This window comes from Montipora foliosa, chromosome 1 (genome assembly GCF_036669935.1).
Source record: "Montipora foliosa isolate CH-2021 chromosome 1, ASM3666993v2, whole genome shotgun sequence".
NCBI lineage: Eukaryota > Metazoa > Cnidaria > Anthozoa > Scleractinia > Acroporidae > Montipora > Montipora foliosa.
Window position 1 is genome coordinate 63,888,898 of NC_090869.1, and position 16,039 is coordinate 63,904,936.

At 41.4% G+C, this 16,039-nt stretch overlaps 2 protein-coding genes across 2 annotated transcripts in view; both read right to left on the reverse strand.

Moving 5' to 3' along the window:
* The window catches only part of LOC138004529 (heterogeneous nuclear ribonucleoprotein H3-like), a 22,280-nt gene extending 22,179 nt beyond the window's left edge, over positions 1 to 101 (reverse strand). Inside the window, exon 1 of the mRNA XM_068851068.1 lies at positions 1 to 101. This exon is cut by the window's left edge and continues 28 nt beyond it. The gene's annotated coding sequence lies outside the window, so the exon portion shown is untranslated.
* A 2,650-nt stretch (positions 102 to 2,751) lies between these two features.
* LOC138004538 (caspase-7-like) lies at positions 2,752 to 11,976 on the reverse strand. The gene is made up of 2 exons (XM_068851081.1): positions 11,485 to 11,976; positions 2,752 to 6,683 (listed from the first exon to the last, which is right to left on the reverse strand). The coding sequence occupies exons 1-2, from the start codon at positions 11,861 to 11,863 to the stop codon at positions 6,328 to 6,330; spliced, it is 735 nt and encodes a 244-aa protein (XP_068707182.1). The 5' UTR covers positions 11,864 to 11,976; the 3' UTR covers positions 2,752 to 6,327.
* Between the last annotated feature and the right edge of the window lie 4,063 nt (positions 11,977 to 16,039).

A 16,039-nucleotide genomic window follows, 5' to 3' on the forward strand; every position in this document is an offset into this window, starting at 1 on the left:
ATTTTCGGTAGATAAATCAAACGCAATGTATAAAACGTGAGTAAAATAGTCGACAGCAACCCAAGCGATTTCAAGATGGCACCCAAGACTGCTGCCGCGCCAGGTGTGAAACCACGTGGTACAAGCGATGCATAGCCAGGCATGCTGGGACAATAATCTCATGCACATTTTGTGGGAAAATCCCAAAACGGATTCTTGAATCAAACGGATTTTGGGTTTGTTTGGCGAAATCCAAAAACGGATCATGAATCTAAAGTATCCACACTCGAGGAGGATACTTAGGATTAAATCTAAATCCGAATTTTTGAGATTCATCTCTTCACCATTTTTTGGGAAAGGATTTAAAAAAAGTATTTTTGACAAGCGGTTTCCCATGCAAAAATGATACACAAAAAGCTACCGTACGTGACAGTTAAGCGCAAATGTTTTTATCGTGCCATTTTTACCGTACGATCGAAGACATATATAGTCACGTATATTCGCCGGAGTATCTCCTTTGTCCACCGTGGCCCTTCCCAGTGGAAACCATTTTGAGTTTGTCGATTCAACTTGAAAAACGTTAACCTAAGACTTTTCAAGTTTTCACAAGACGCTAGCGCATGTGCTTCTCGTGACAGTTTCCGTTTAAGTCTAAGTCTTTGCTACCTATTTCTAACAATAAGGTTAAGGGTAAAGGTTATCGTTATTTTTAGCTTAGGGTAAAGGCAGCTGTTTATGTTACTTGACAAACAGCATTTGGGGGACACTTTGGTTGTTTACCATTTACAAAAAATTTCCTGAAATTTCAGTGGAAATTTCCATCGGGTGAAAAACGTGTTCCATTTAACTCAGGTCAGTTCGCCGATTGCCATTTTACGCGCCCAAATTAAAAATATGGCTGTGATTAGCCTGCAACTGGTGAGACCTTTCAAAACTTGTAAATGGAACACACATTGCCACCTTTTCAGACGTCCCGCTTCTCCCGGAAAATTTCCAGTGGAACGAACGGTCCAAGAGTCGTGTTCCATTTACAAACCAACCAGAATTTCCGGAAATTCTTTCTAAATGATAAACAACCTTTGTCACATTAGAGAGCTTTAGATTCTAGGACGAGAACGACTACGAGTGCGCGCTTTTCTCATAAAACAGCAGTGAGCGCGCGCAAGCCAGTGTCATTTTGGCGGGAAAAACGTGATACCGTCAGGGTGAGTGTAGCCCTGAGACTGTTTGAGATGACATTAACTATTATTCCATGAGCGCGCGTTGGATATGAGATGATAGATAGCCAACGAGGCGCGTACCGCCAAGTTGGCTATAATCACCTAATATCCAACAAGCGCGAGTGGAATAATTGTTTTGTTAAAAAGGCCCCCAAAATATAGAAAACTAGATTACAATAAAAATAAAAGGGCCCAAAAAATCACGCACGTGCTTGCCGTGTTTGCAGATCATGGTATAATGGCTCATAACCCATGATGGCTTAGCCAATGAAAACTCTCGACTTGCATTATCCAATGATCCAGTTTTTAATAATGACTGATGTTTCGACAACCTGAGCGGAGATCATCTTTAGAGTCAAGTGATTTATGTAAGAGTACGAGTACGAGTACGAGGTTTTACAAAAATGTCGTCGTGTCAAAACAAGTCAGCCAAACGGTAAGGGTTTTGGTATTTTTCGATCAGGAAAGCTAGGGCTCAGTTCCCAGTAATAAGAATAACTGAGCAACCTATGTTGCTGACAAAGAGTAAGATTAATCGTCCGGGTTATAAATTTTCTAAGTATTTTCGCTAAAAACGGGCAGTCAAATCTCGCACTCGTTCTCGTTCTTGTCCTAGAATCTAAAGATGGGGAGAGGAGCAAGGGGACACTTCGTGACGCTTATTGAAATCAGCTTGCATCTAATATAAAATAGGCTTAACTGATTAGAGTGTAATGTGAAATGCTAGTTTTCTACCCCATGTGAACCATGTCAGAGTTTTCCTCTGTCCTTGTGTGGGCCCATTTCCATAAGTAGCGCTAACGCTCACATGGTTCATAAAGCGTAGAAAACTAGCACTCCACATTACACTCTAATCAGTAAGTCTGTTGAAATAGAGTAGTTTTCAATTGAGTGTCGAAAGTAATTAGTGAATTACTTTGGTTTATGATTACTTCACTCAGTGATTGGTTCAAAACTCTCGCGCCACTTTCTCAACCAATCAGAAGTGAAACAAAAACCAATCGTGGCTTGCGCGTGCAAATTTTCCCGCGCTTTGTGTCGGCTACGTGTAATTACTTCGAGTTTTGATTGGTTTACTGGATTGTCTCCGACCTTTTTGATTGACCAAAGTAATTACTTTGGTTTTGGTTTTACGACACTCAATTGAAAACTGCTCTATGTGCTACACGGCCAGCGTTTACAGAAGCGTGACCCTTCCTTTCCATTACCCGGAGCTTCCATCCGTATTGTACCCTTGAGTCAACCCTGTCCCGTATCTTTCTATTTTTAGAACTACTACATTTTGACGTATGTGACGTATATGACTGAGAACATACGTGAAGTGGTTCACGTACGTCACATACGTATGTGACGTAATAAATGGCTGACCATAGGTCTCTTATTGTGAAACACACAGTAAAGCTCCCCTGCGAGGTGCGAGATCTGAAAGACGCCAACTATTCTTAGGTATCGGCAAAAATGACGGCAAAGGACGGGGAAAATGGCGACAATTTGAAGCGCGACGTTTGGAAGGCAAACGTATCAACTTAACTGCTAAGTGAAATCTAAGAACTCCTACTGCCAAGATACGATTGAATTTTATTTTATTCATTTTCAATCAACGTCAAATCTAATCATCGTGCAACTAGTCGAAAACACTCTAGGCATCACAGAACATTTCAAACATCGTTAAACAGACGACAAGACCTTTATTAAAACGCACTGTTTCCATGTTCGTTATTTCTCTCGTTCTCTGAAGCAATACTCATCATTTCGACCCAAATTTGTAACGCACAATAGTAATCATTTCCATTACTATCAAAGGAAAGTCACTTCAAGTAATCATAGCTACACTGCTAGCAGTCCCTTCTCATTTAGTCGTGACTAAAGCGGGCGGCTCGACTGACTTGGAAGGCACTCCTAGCAGTCTAATCACAGTCTATTCACCTCAGCGTGACAGCGACGCACAAGGTCACTTGTTAAAGTACTCTCTCCTATCTATTTATGTTAAACTGATTGTCCCACGGTCGGCACTCTAGGGGAAAAATTCCGACTTGATAAATCTTTGGAGATACACTCATCTACAATGTTTTTGAAATGAAGCCAATTTCTCTATCGATTATCGATGAAACGCTTACCCATTCATAGAGGCTCCATAGAAACTTTGACCTTGTAATATTTCAGTCAATTTTTTGAATACAAAATTCACCGATCTGCCAAAAAAGATCCCATTTTTTGCTCGACCAGGGCAAAGATAAGTCTACTTGTGAAAAAAGTGGTATCACTTTTCTTCCAAAATTCTTCAAATGGAAATCTACAGCATCTTTAATTTGAAAACAAATGCCATAGGTATTACAAATGTCCATCCCCGGGCAAAACTTGAGCCAATCCCCATAATTGTCCTGTCCCAATATTTTGACACTTATAAACGACGAGCCTGCTACAAATTAACACACTGCACTATAATCAACGTTGAGGGGAATTTTCAACGGGTTTCGTTAACCCAAGCACTTACTTATTTCTAAACTAATGACCACAGAATAAGACAATTAAACAAACCAACTTGAGAAAAAAAAAGTCATAGCCGCATGGTTCTAAGCATGGAGAGACGCAAATGCGCAAGTCACAATTTGTTTCAGTTTCAATTCCGATTACATCAAACAATTATGGACTAAATACATTATAATATTTTTCATTACCGACGCAGTATAGACCACTTTCATAAATGGCGACCTCCTTTACATTTTTTTTGTATTGATGTTAATAGACCTACTGCCCTGATTTTGAAACAAATATTCTTTTGAAATTTGCTCGTCGTAGCGAGGCTAGAAAGGCTTATAGAGCGTTTTCACTCACGTGACCAGCAGCCATATTGGATGACTGAAACAAAAGAAAGTATTTGCATGAAAATAGAGTTTAATTCCCGGAGGAGTAGTTTGGTACACCATCATGGCCACCATTTCTTTGTTTTGGAACACCAACATGGCCGCCGTGACGTCATGTGAAAACGCTCTATTAGCATTAGAACAAGACTATTTTATTTGACCGCCATTATGAGAGAAGTCTATGAGCACAAGCGACGTATACTCAGTGTCCTTTAGATCAAAAGCACCTTTTTGTTAGAACAAAAGGCAATAATTAACAAAACTGTTGATGCGTCTCCCACATGATGTTTGTGGTGATGCTTTGCACCGCTAATGAAAACCACCCTTTTTAAATGCCCGGCGATAACCAGAGGGGGATTGAGTTGGGGCCCAGTCCATGCATGTTTATAATCACTAAAAGCTACAATAGTTCAAAACCCACAGTGTATGAACAAAAGCCCTCTTTCCCTAGGACTGTACAACGTTTAAGTTATGAATGAGGCAAACTGGCTTAGAAACAAAAATGAATTTCAACAGTCTGGGCCGAGTTGTTCAAAGCCAGATTAATTTCTGCACTTGTTATGCAACCAGACGGATTTCAAAAAGGAGAGGTACCTTTGCAAAACATATCCCAGTGTTTGACCAACTGCAAATACAAAGAAAACTCTGCGAACATGAAAAAAAAAATCGCTAGCGAGATATTTGTCTCGCATTTGTCGGTAGTACATTAAAGGACGGCGTTTGTCTTTCTTCCTGTTAGGATCCTCAGTCATTTCTATCTCCACAGAAGAATATTCTATTGACCGAATGCAAAAATGGCCGCCAACAAATTATTCTTTTGTCTTTGTGCTAATTAGCCTAACTAGCCTCGTTCACACGCGTAAAATTGAAATAATTTGGGCTGTATAAACGAGGCTAGTTAGGCTAATTAACTCAAAGACAAAAGAATAAATTGTTGGCGGCCATTTTTGCATTCGGTCAATTAAATCTTCCTCTATCGCTAATATAACTGGCCACCAACATGGATACGCCAATTAAAGTTGAAACAAGGTTCCCTTTATAGCGCGATTTCGTGGTTTAAACCCCTTGATAGAGAAGTAGCACACGAGGTATAAAATTCCTCTTACGTAAACGAAATGTTTGAGAGATTTACAATCTTGGACAAAACTCTTGGGAAAAATTCCGGCGTGAACATCATTGGACAGGCACTCAAAGACAAAGTCTATTGGTCCCCCCCTTCCCCCATATCAATGCTGATGATGTGGTGAAAAATACTAAGCAAGCCTTCTAGTCGTTTCTAGACCAACATTAGGGAGCTTACGCACGCGACGTTTTTGAGACGCGGACGCAAACCAGAAGAGATTTTTTGGCATGCCTGGCAGAAAGATACTTGGCAATGTAAATGTGGGAGTGTGAAGGGAAGTTAAAAGCGAAAACAGCTCACTTCCGGTTTGCCGTCCGCGTCCTTGCTTAAGATCCCTAATATTGGCTTAGGGGGGAGGGGAGAGTATGGAGAAGACAGACAAATACGGGAATGACCATTTTATACAGTGTTTTCGCTCATGCGACCAGCAGCCATGTTCGAATACTAAAACAAAGGGAAGAATTTTCATAACAACCGAGTTCAATTCCCGAAAGAATATTTCACTCCTCCAAAATGGCCGCTGTTTCCACGGTTCACTCCGTCAACATGGCCGCCGTGACGTCATGTGAAAATACACTATTGTGGTTTGTCAATTTTCCCAACGAGTATTGTCAAAGATTGTAGCAACGCGTTCACGTGAAACGGCAAATGGTAGACTGCTGTTTGTTATAAAAGCATGGAAAATTCTCTATGGATTCTCGTAAAATAAATACCAAAGTAATTACTTCGACCAATCACAGCAGGTGCAACCATCGCAATGAACCAATCAAATTCGTATCAATTGCCCCCTCCCCGATGTAACTTGCTCAAAGCGCGGGAAAAATAGCGCGTGCAAGTTTTGGTTCCTTCTCATTGGATGATAAACTGGCGCGATGTTTTTAAACTAATCAATAAGCAAAGCAATTGCAATCGCGTCACTACTTTCGACAGTCGTTTGAAAATTGCTCTATTCTCACTAGTCTTGCTCATTTCAGAAGTTGCCATGTATCTCAAGCTAACAGGCAAAAAAGGAGATGAAATCAAACATACTTCTTGGATTTTGGCGAAAAGCAGTTTACAGTCCGAAGTTTGCCGTTTGCCGCAAACGCGATGCTAAATCTCTGCATAGAAGACCTACAAGAAAATCACAAAATTTTTATTCTTAACTCTGCTCCGTGACATTCTCGGGAAAGAAATACAGTTCCTTGCGAAGCATTGAAACAATACTCGAAACTTGTCGCTTGCTGTCGGAGTAATAGTCGCCGGTGCGTGACTTGTGCGTGGACACTAGGGCGTTGACCCTCGTCAACATTCGCAGGATATCCATGTGTGCTGCGTTCTCTTCGAACACTTTGATCAGTGACTGGATGAACCAGGACCCATTGAGGGAATTTCTCCAAGAGTAGTAGCCGGGCACCGTGGAGTAGGCGTAGATGAAGTCAGCTTCGGCTGGGACAGAGACTTTGCTGTCAGATTGGGGAGCATCTGTTACGTCCATCCCATCCATGTACTCGTGGCCTGTAAGTTAAAAAGGTCAAAAACTTATCAAAGATCACCGAACCTCTAGACAGCAACAATCTTGTGTTACAAACGAAAATTAAGGCCGGCCCCTTCCCCAAATCCTATGATGGAAAACGGCGGCCAGCGCCAGAGTGGATATTTTTAATCCGCATGAATCCGGAACCGTGTGGACACTAAATCCGGAAAATTCTTTAATCCGGACGACGTAACAAGATCTAGCACAGTTCCGAGGGCTTCATGGCACATGCTCTGTTACCTCTGTTCCCTTGAGGAGTCCTGAGTACTAGAGTGAATCCGTGGACGGGCAATTTCGATTTGAATACGCTACGTGTGGATGGGAATATTTTTGAATCCGGAAAGAAAAAGTTGCGGATACGTGTGGACGGGGGCGTAAGCGTCTTCTGGAGGATTACGGTGGCCCCTCACCTGAAACTTCCCTATACCACACATCAGCACACACACACCATAATTCTGACAAAGCTCCAAGTACACCCAAAAATGCGGATTGTTAATAATGAGACATGGGAAACGTGTGCCCTCAGCAGCTGTTTCGTCCGTACTTGTCCTTAGTGCCCCTCGTGCGCAATCTCGACCATCCTCTGTCTGAGTGTTTCGGGTACGACAATCCTGTCTCCTCTTACTACTATTCCGTCCACTACCGCGAGTTCGCTGAAAACATGCTTGTACACCTGTAAGTTCTCAGCCTTGGCGTCAATGCAGCCTTGGTGGATGCACCTCTTTAACGCTAGTAGTGTAGTGTCTTCGTCAGTGGCTTTCTGCACTTGCTCCTTAGTGACTGCGTTGGGCGTGTTGCATGTTACAACATAGTTCACTTCCTTGGTAGTTTTGAGTTAAGAGCTTGGTGCACGTCACACTGAAGTGACATAATAATCCGATACGTTTTCCTTTCCAGATCGGTATTCCACGACAAAGTCGTAATCCAACATCCTGTTTACGATCCTCTGTACACGGATGGACTTTGCATATGTGGGCTTGTTGAATACACTTTCTAGAGGTTTGTGGTCCGCATCATCTTAAACGGTATCCCATACGTAACAGGTGAAACTTTTTGCAACCAAAATCACCCGCTAAGGCTTCTAGTTCAATCTGGCTATACCATTTTTCTGTGTCTGTGAGGCCTCGACTAGCATACCGCGCAACTTGCCGCACTTGTTCTCCAAGCTTCCTTTGCGTGAGAGTGGCTGCCAGTCCCATCAGACACCCGTCCACGTGGAGTTCGTTTTCTGCTTGGGGGTCGAAGTACCGTGTCTGCTTGTACCGTGTCACTACTGAGTACGTTCTTCAGTTCTTCAATTGCTTCTGTGTGCTCTTGTATCCATTCAAATTTTCCTTTTAGTAATTCCCCGAGTCTGCAGATTGCTTTCTGATACTTGCTGGCTTCCATAAACCGTGAGCGATACACCCGACTGTGCACAGAAACGAATTAAATTCCGCTGCATTCCTTGGGCGGCCCGCCCCCTTGATAGCCTGTACCTTGCAAGGGTCTGGGGATGCTCCCTCCTTTGAGAACATCAAGCCATAATAGACCACGCGTTCTTTGTTGAATTCACATTTTCCTTTGATGAACGTGACATTCTTTCCGCGACTTTTCTTTAGGAGGGCCTCCAGGTTTGCGTCATGTTCTTTTGTGTCACGCCCATGGACAATAATGTCATTGCTAATGTTGATGACCCCTTTGAGGTCTTGTGTCAACTCCTGTCTGATGGTCTCCTGGAATATCTGGGCGGCTGACCTCGTACCGTAGTTCAGCTTCTTGTATCGGTATAAACCAATGTGCGTCGAGAAGGTCGTTACATTTCTCGAACTTTCCTTGAGCTCAAGTTGGTGGTATCCCTTGGACATGTCCAAGTGCGAGAACACGGTCGACCCACTTAGCTCGTTGACAACGTCGTCTATCGTGGGGTGCTGGGTGTGTCTGCGGGGTATTGCTTGGTTTGCCACACGCATATCTACGTTCAGGTGAACCTGGCTCTGATCCTTTTTGGGAGTGACCACTGGCGGCGATACCCATCCCTTTGGCTCGTTAACTTTTACAATGATATCTTGGTCCAGAAGGTGTTGTATTTCTTTTTCCATGTTCTCCCGCAGGCTAGATGGTTGTCGCCGTGGTGGCTGTGCGACGGGTTTAAATTCAGGGTCAACAGTTAAATCAAAGTGAATGTCTGTTAGCTTCCCAATTCCTTCAAATCGATCTTCCTTACTCTTCCAAAAGTTCTTTGACGGGGCTCGCGTCTTCCGATTGTTTGCCTTCCTTTGAAATTTCATTGTCTCACAAGTATCATTCCCAGGTCCTTTCCTTCATCATAACTCAGTAACGGTGCGGTCTGGGTATCTCCCTTTATGAGCTGCCACATGTCCACCTTCATTTTGGTCTTAGACTCGGTGAGCGCCTCAAAGCTGCCCAGTACGGGTATGAGGTTTGTTTCAATAACTGCGCCATAGGGCTTTATCTGGCATCTTGTTTTTTTGGTCGTTACTTTCTCTTCCAGGCCGTATCTGCAAAAGGTTGCCTCATCCATAGTGCTGACTGTAGCCCTGCTGTCCGGTAACACCGTGAAGCTGGCCACCTTCACCTTCGCGAAGTGATTCCTTTTCCCGCATCGCATACACCGCTTGCCGAAAGCCGGACATTTTCTTGGTCCCCCTTAATTGGTGTGGCCACTGTTTCCCGCAATTAAAACACGATTTTTTGCCTGTTCCGTCCACTGTGATTTTATCCACTTCTTGTTTAACGGTGACGTGCGTTGGAGTTTGGTTCTCCACTTTTGTGCCGTGTTGATCCGCGCTTTCGAGACCTCTGTGCTTCTGCTAGTGTTAGCTGGTCTTGTTGTAGCTTTCTTCTCACTCTCTTGGATTTTCTGCTCTCGATCATGGCCATTAGTATCTCGGTATCCAACCAACCCGCCGGGAAGTCACAGTGCTCGCCTTCCGTTCTAAGTTTCGAGATGAACAAATCCCAAGTTTCGTCCTTTCCTTGTTTGATGCAGCAAAATTTGTGTGTGTTGTACAGCCGGTTCTGAGATTCCTTGAACTTGTCTCGTAGTGCATTAACGGCTCCGTCCAAGTCTGTTCCCGTGTTGCTAAGTTGTTCGAATATGTCCAGAGTAGCTTCGCCTATGGAATCCTAAAACAGCGATTGTTGTTGTGCCTTGTCCGTTATGTTGTATGCTTTCAAGTGGTTACTCTTGAACCGCTCGGCGTAAACGGTCTCTGGGTCCCTGCGAATTCCGGAAACTGTTTAAAGCCGATGTTGATCGCCATTCTGTCCCTTACTCCAGTGAAATCCTCGTCGCCAATTTAATGTCGAGCGTTTACAATGTTAACATCTCTCGAACGATGTCCGTTCGGGCCGACTCTACACATTACATAGCATACTTACATACCATCCATACACTACTTTACATATATGGTGGTATACAGTCACGCCATTACAGGAAAGTGGTTAAAGAAGATGGCATTGTGTTGACAATGAAGGATATAGATACTTGGAGAAATGAAATAACAGTTTGCTAGAGAGTACAATAACAGAAGATTGAGATTCGTATTAAGATCAAAGTTGAATGGCAAGAATAAGATAACAGTGATCAATACTTGGGCAGTGGCTGTTCTCAGCCATGGAGTAGGCATTATACGGTGGTTGAAAGAAGCCGAGGTAAGAACTCTGAAAGCACCACGAGGAAGATGACGATGATGAACAGTCCACTGTACCGAAAAGGAGATGTTGATTGTATGTTCTGAGAACAAAAAGTGGGCGGGGTCTGACTAGCTGCGAGAGTTGCACAAGGAGTACGAAAAACAACTTAAGGTGGTATCTTGAAAATCAGAGTAACTGCTTCAACAGGAGCAAAGTGAATAGCAAAGTGACGAGCAAAGTGACTGGAGTTGCACTAACAACGAGAAAAAGAAATGGAAGGAGAAGGCACAATTTCTGAGAGACATGCCTGAAAAAACAGACGCAGAACAGACTTGGAGTTGGAAAAGATCATTGCACTTGAAGGTTCAAATGGAAGCACTTAGTTTGTGCAACGCAAGAACAGGCTCTCAGGACTAATTACTTGAAACACCACATTGATCGGATAGCTAAGTCACAATTGTATAGATTGTGTGACAAAAAGGGAAAGTGTGTGTCATCTAGTAAGTGAGTGCATACAGTTGGCAAAGAGGGATTTTAAGAAAAGACATGAGAATGTGACAAAGGTTGCACATTAGAAATCGTGCGAGTTGTACCAGCTGGAAAGAAACCGAAAATGGCATGAACATGTACCAGAAAGAGTGTCATGGAATTTGGCGAAGTGAAGCTACTTTGGGATATGAACATTCAATGTGAAAACCACTGTTAACGAAAGAAGGCCTAACACCATCTTAGTGAACAGGTCAAAGAAGAGAAGAAAAATGCAGATTGGAGAACCAAACTCAACCCACTTAGGGCCGATTTACACGATACGATTTTGTCGCATGGGACAAGCTCACGACAGGCCTACGACATGACTTTACGATTGTCGCAGCGTTTTAAAACATGTTTTAAAATGGTACGACATTTTTTTTCTGACGTACACAACAATCGTAAAACATGTCGTGGGCCTGTCGTAAGCCGTTGTCGCATGCGACAAAGTCGTACCGTGTAAATCGGCCCTTACGATGCCAAGTCCAGGAATCAAACCTGGGACGGAGGACAGTTCTCTCACCACTGTGCCATCACTGCTCCCCCCTGGTGCCAGGCCCATTTTTTTTATGAAATACACTAAACAAAAATCAGACAGTATACATCACACCTTACCTTGGCAGGCCTGGAAGAAAAAAATCTTGGGCTTTCCCACCAAGGTAGTGGCATCTTTGAAGACTGAGGTGAGATCCCTGATTGAAATGGTTCCATCTGTTCCATAAAGGACACCTTCCTCGCCATGCGTCAGAATGGAGAAGACAAATGCATCATAACCCGAGTGATTGGTTGTTGCCATTTGCTTGGTTACCCTCCTTATATCAGCTTTGGTTTGGTCATTGTAAATTCTAACATCAAACTTCAGATACTTGAGCAATTTTTCCAGGGCATCACGGTCGACGTCGGTGCCATTTCGAGGATATCGATCCATTCCTGAGGATCGCAGGAAATTCTTGTTATTTATGATGACTGCAATTCCTCTCGATGAACGATTCATTTTGTAAATCGTTGCAACATCAACTGCATTTCCTGTTGGCTTAGAAACTGTTGGGGTGCCTCCAAAACCAAGAAACCTAGCATCTGCTTCATCAAGCTCTAAATATTTCAAGAAAGGAAAAAAAACACAATCTGTGCAGCTCAATTTAGCTGTGAGCAAACCCTTCGGCCCACAGCATTATTACCTCAATATCAAAAATTTGTATATACCACAGAAATGAAAAGTGCTTTCCACACATTCTGATTGGCTAGCTTGGAGGTCAAAAGCAAGTACCATTCACCTAGAGCTATGCAAACAGAGAAAAACAAAATGGCTTCCTGTTTGGCTTTGGTTGCAGAGGAGCAAATTTTTATTGATACACTCAGTTGATTATTCAACCTGTTTGGTATATACACACCCCAGTGTTAGCAAAAGTTGTGGATATTTACCTCCACTTTCTTATTGTTCACTATTACAAAAAACAACAGCGTTACAGTGGTTTCTAGAAGTACCCACAACCATCAGTACTTCACTCAGATGTCAGCAACTTTTTTTCCCTGAATTGAAAAATTAATGACAGATTCTTTCAAACCTAAGATCAAACTCATTTTGACAATGATGACATCAAGTGGTCTGGCAAAGGCAATCATCAATTTTTTCTTTTGAAATGTGGTGTTTGTGGGCGTTCTTTTTAAAATGGCAAGCCCCAAAACACCCAAGAGAAAGGGGCCATAAGGCCACTTCTTGATACAGTAGGTTGCTCCAGCCTCGTTCCAGGGTCTCTCCCCTCATTGGCGAAGAGACCTTGGGAACTGGGTGCCAGACGTTTTATTTTTCTTTCACGAGAAGCAGTTAGCAAAGGCCAAAAGAGATGCAAAAAACAAGAACCTCTGGTCACAGCAGTTAAGAACCTCACTTCCATGCAATCTCAAAATAAGATATCTTGCCAAACTGGTTTTCTGCAGTGGTGTCAATGTTGTACCCAATTCAAACCCTTTGGGAATAAAATGTTAGGATTTTGGCATTTCCCATTTCCTGCAGCAACCAATCAGAAGTGACATAAAACCACAAACTAATTACTGTTAGTGGTCTGCGGTAAGGTTTTCTCGCTTGACTAGCTGTTTACTCGAAACACGAGTTTCTTTCAGCTCTAGGATATGCGAATCAATCAAGGCATTAAAGGGACAAATAATGACTATGATGGCAGCTTTTGGAAACAAAAGGCAAATTAAAAGCTTATGTTCAGCTGGCTTCCAATGTTTTCTTAAGAGCATGGGACACTGCTGATCAGTTATCAAAATCATCTGCATGGGACACTAGTCTGTATGTACATGTAACTGCCTTAAGTATAATTACTCAGTGTAAAGCCTGTCTCCTGGCACAGACACGCGTTACACCAAGTCTTTCTTATCACTGTCTGTTTGTTTTAAGGACCCAATTAGGATATTATGTAATGTTTCTAGAACATTTTATGACAGGATAGGAACTGGATAAACAGGTTTTTATCTTTGCATTATATAAGCAGTTTCTACTTACCAGTTTGTGCTCTTTTGTCACTGCTCGATCTGTAACAGAGTTCTCTTACGCTTTAGGTGGAAATTAAAGTTCAAGTTGCATTTAAAGGCTTGTGGTGCTCACGGACATTTGTCAAGCTGAATTATAACACTAATCACCTGAGCGGTTTTGTCAAAATAGTTGCAAGGTGTTTTGCCGAGGTGACAAAGAAATTAATGGTTTTAAGGAAAATGCACATTTTTTCAAATAATTACCTACGTAATTATACTAAAACAAATTATTCACCACAGGCTCTGTGAACATCAGTGAACAAAAAGCTCGACTTAGTCTCAGTTTTTAATCACTGATATTCACCTCGCATTCGGCAAATAATAATATTGTTAAATATTCAAACCATACAAAATGGCAGCGAACACAAAAATTCAGGGCTCAGTAAAACTATATATTTAAAAAAAACCACTTTGTTCAAAACAAAGAACATTGCAAGTTGGAGCAGAGTTTCCTTTTGTGCCAATAATTAATGTAAACATCAATGAAAAATGTCTGGAAAATCCTGCCAAGAGACCTTCGGTACAATGGGTTACAGACAATAAATTTCTAGCAATGAAATGAGCTGAGCTGAAAATACTTTCAAAAGCTTTTCGAAAGGGCAACAGTAACATGAGACTCACTTGCAATGCAAATATTAATTTTTATTGTAACCCTTTAAACCTTGTCAGAAGGAGTATAACATTCCAGAACGTTGCTTTTTAATAACAATATTGTTATAGTTTACAACACAATTTTAACTAACAATAATTATTTAAGAGATACAGATGCAATAAATACTGTGTTTTAATGCCAAACATTTTTAAACTTGTCTTTAAAAAATACATCACTGGCAAAATCCAAAAATAAATCCCTATTTTAAAACAAAAGCACCTTTTGTAGATGAGGATATTATATCTGTTGCTTATAAGGATAAAATAACAACTTTATAAGCTTTTCTGTAAAAAACAATTTACAACAATAACAAATACAGTGTAAAACTCCAACTAAAATACTAAAATTTCTTTCTAAAATGGATATTCTAAGTCGGCAGTAGCACCCCTCCATTTACCCACCCATGGCCCGCCCCCCCCCCCCCCCAAAAAAAATTATGTATTTGATTTTAACTCTTTTCTTGAGGATAAGGAGATTGATGCCAACTAATTTTAAATGGTATTATGCAGCAAAGGAATAGACATCTTGTCACAACACAAAACTTAATAAAAATGTCCACATTCTTAAAATAAAAGCATTATCAACCCTAAAAATAAAACTCTGTAAAATAATAAGCATTTCTTTACTTAAGTTGAAAAAACTGTTCTGGAAAATAACAGCAATATTCTCATCCATACCATTTACTTTTCCCATTTACAACTTGCCAAACAGTCGTGATATATTACAAATTTTTAAAACACGTTATCTTTACTGTAAATCTTATTAATGAAAAGCTGTTCCACAACCAGTGTAAGGTCCTGTCCACACATATCCATATATTTTCAAAAACAGAATCGTTTTCTTCCATTTTTGCCTCCAGTCCACACAAATGTGAGTTTTTTGGTAACCGAAAACGAAGGTTTTTTAAACACTCTCCAGACTGTACATTTTTAAATTTAACTACGCTTTTTTCATTTTCATGAGGATGGTAGAATATGGAAGTTTTCAAATACAATGACATCAGAGGCACGTGATAACATGGAGGTTAGCATTTTCGAATCATTTTTGCATAATTATTTTCTCATCAACAGAGGAAAAATCGCAGCTCTCAAAAATATCCAGATACATGTGGATGGAGCCTAATTGACAATGGCTGCCAATAAGTATTATTTTTATCTTAGTGCTAATTACCATGACTGGCACCCTTAGCACAGCTAAGCAAAATAATCTTGAACTCTATTTTGAAAAAAGAAGATTAAAAGAAATGGCCATTTTGCATTCTGTCTTTAGGATAGAAGACAAAACCTTAATAATATTGATAACATCTTAAGATACTAGTTAACATCCCCTTAATCCCCCCATTATAGTGCATGCCGACTCTTTACGAACATAAGCTGCCATACAGTTACATGTATGGAACTGGGAACTTACACTAGCGCACTGGTGGCTCAGTTGGTTGAGCATCGGGCTGTCATGCGGGAGGTCGTGAGTTCGACTCCAGCCGGACCAACACTCTTAAAATAACTGAGGAGAAAGTGCTGCCTTTGTAATTACATCCGCAAACGGTTTAGACTTTCAAGTGTTCTCGGATAAGGACTATAAACCTTAGGCCCCGTCTCACAACCTTTCAATGCTCACAACCCAGTGGGACGTAAAAGAACCCACACTATTCGTAAAGAGTAGGGCATGGAGCTCCCGGTGTTGTGGTCAGGACTAATTTCATTCATTCAGGTGCTGGGTGAGATCGCTAATGGGACTGATAGCGGCTGCCAGCGGCGCCTATATAATTATGCTGATGTCCTACTCTCACCCTTAGATCCCTTGCTTGTAAAGCGAATTTGAATACATTAATAGAAAATGCGCTATATAAATTCACTACCATTACTACCATTAACTTGAAATTCTTGAAAAGTCTTTCCATACACAAAACCAAATTATCAAGTACATCTTTTTAGCTTGTTGTCCAGTACAGTAACTGCAAAGTTTCACAGTCTACAATAT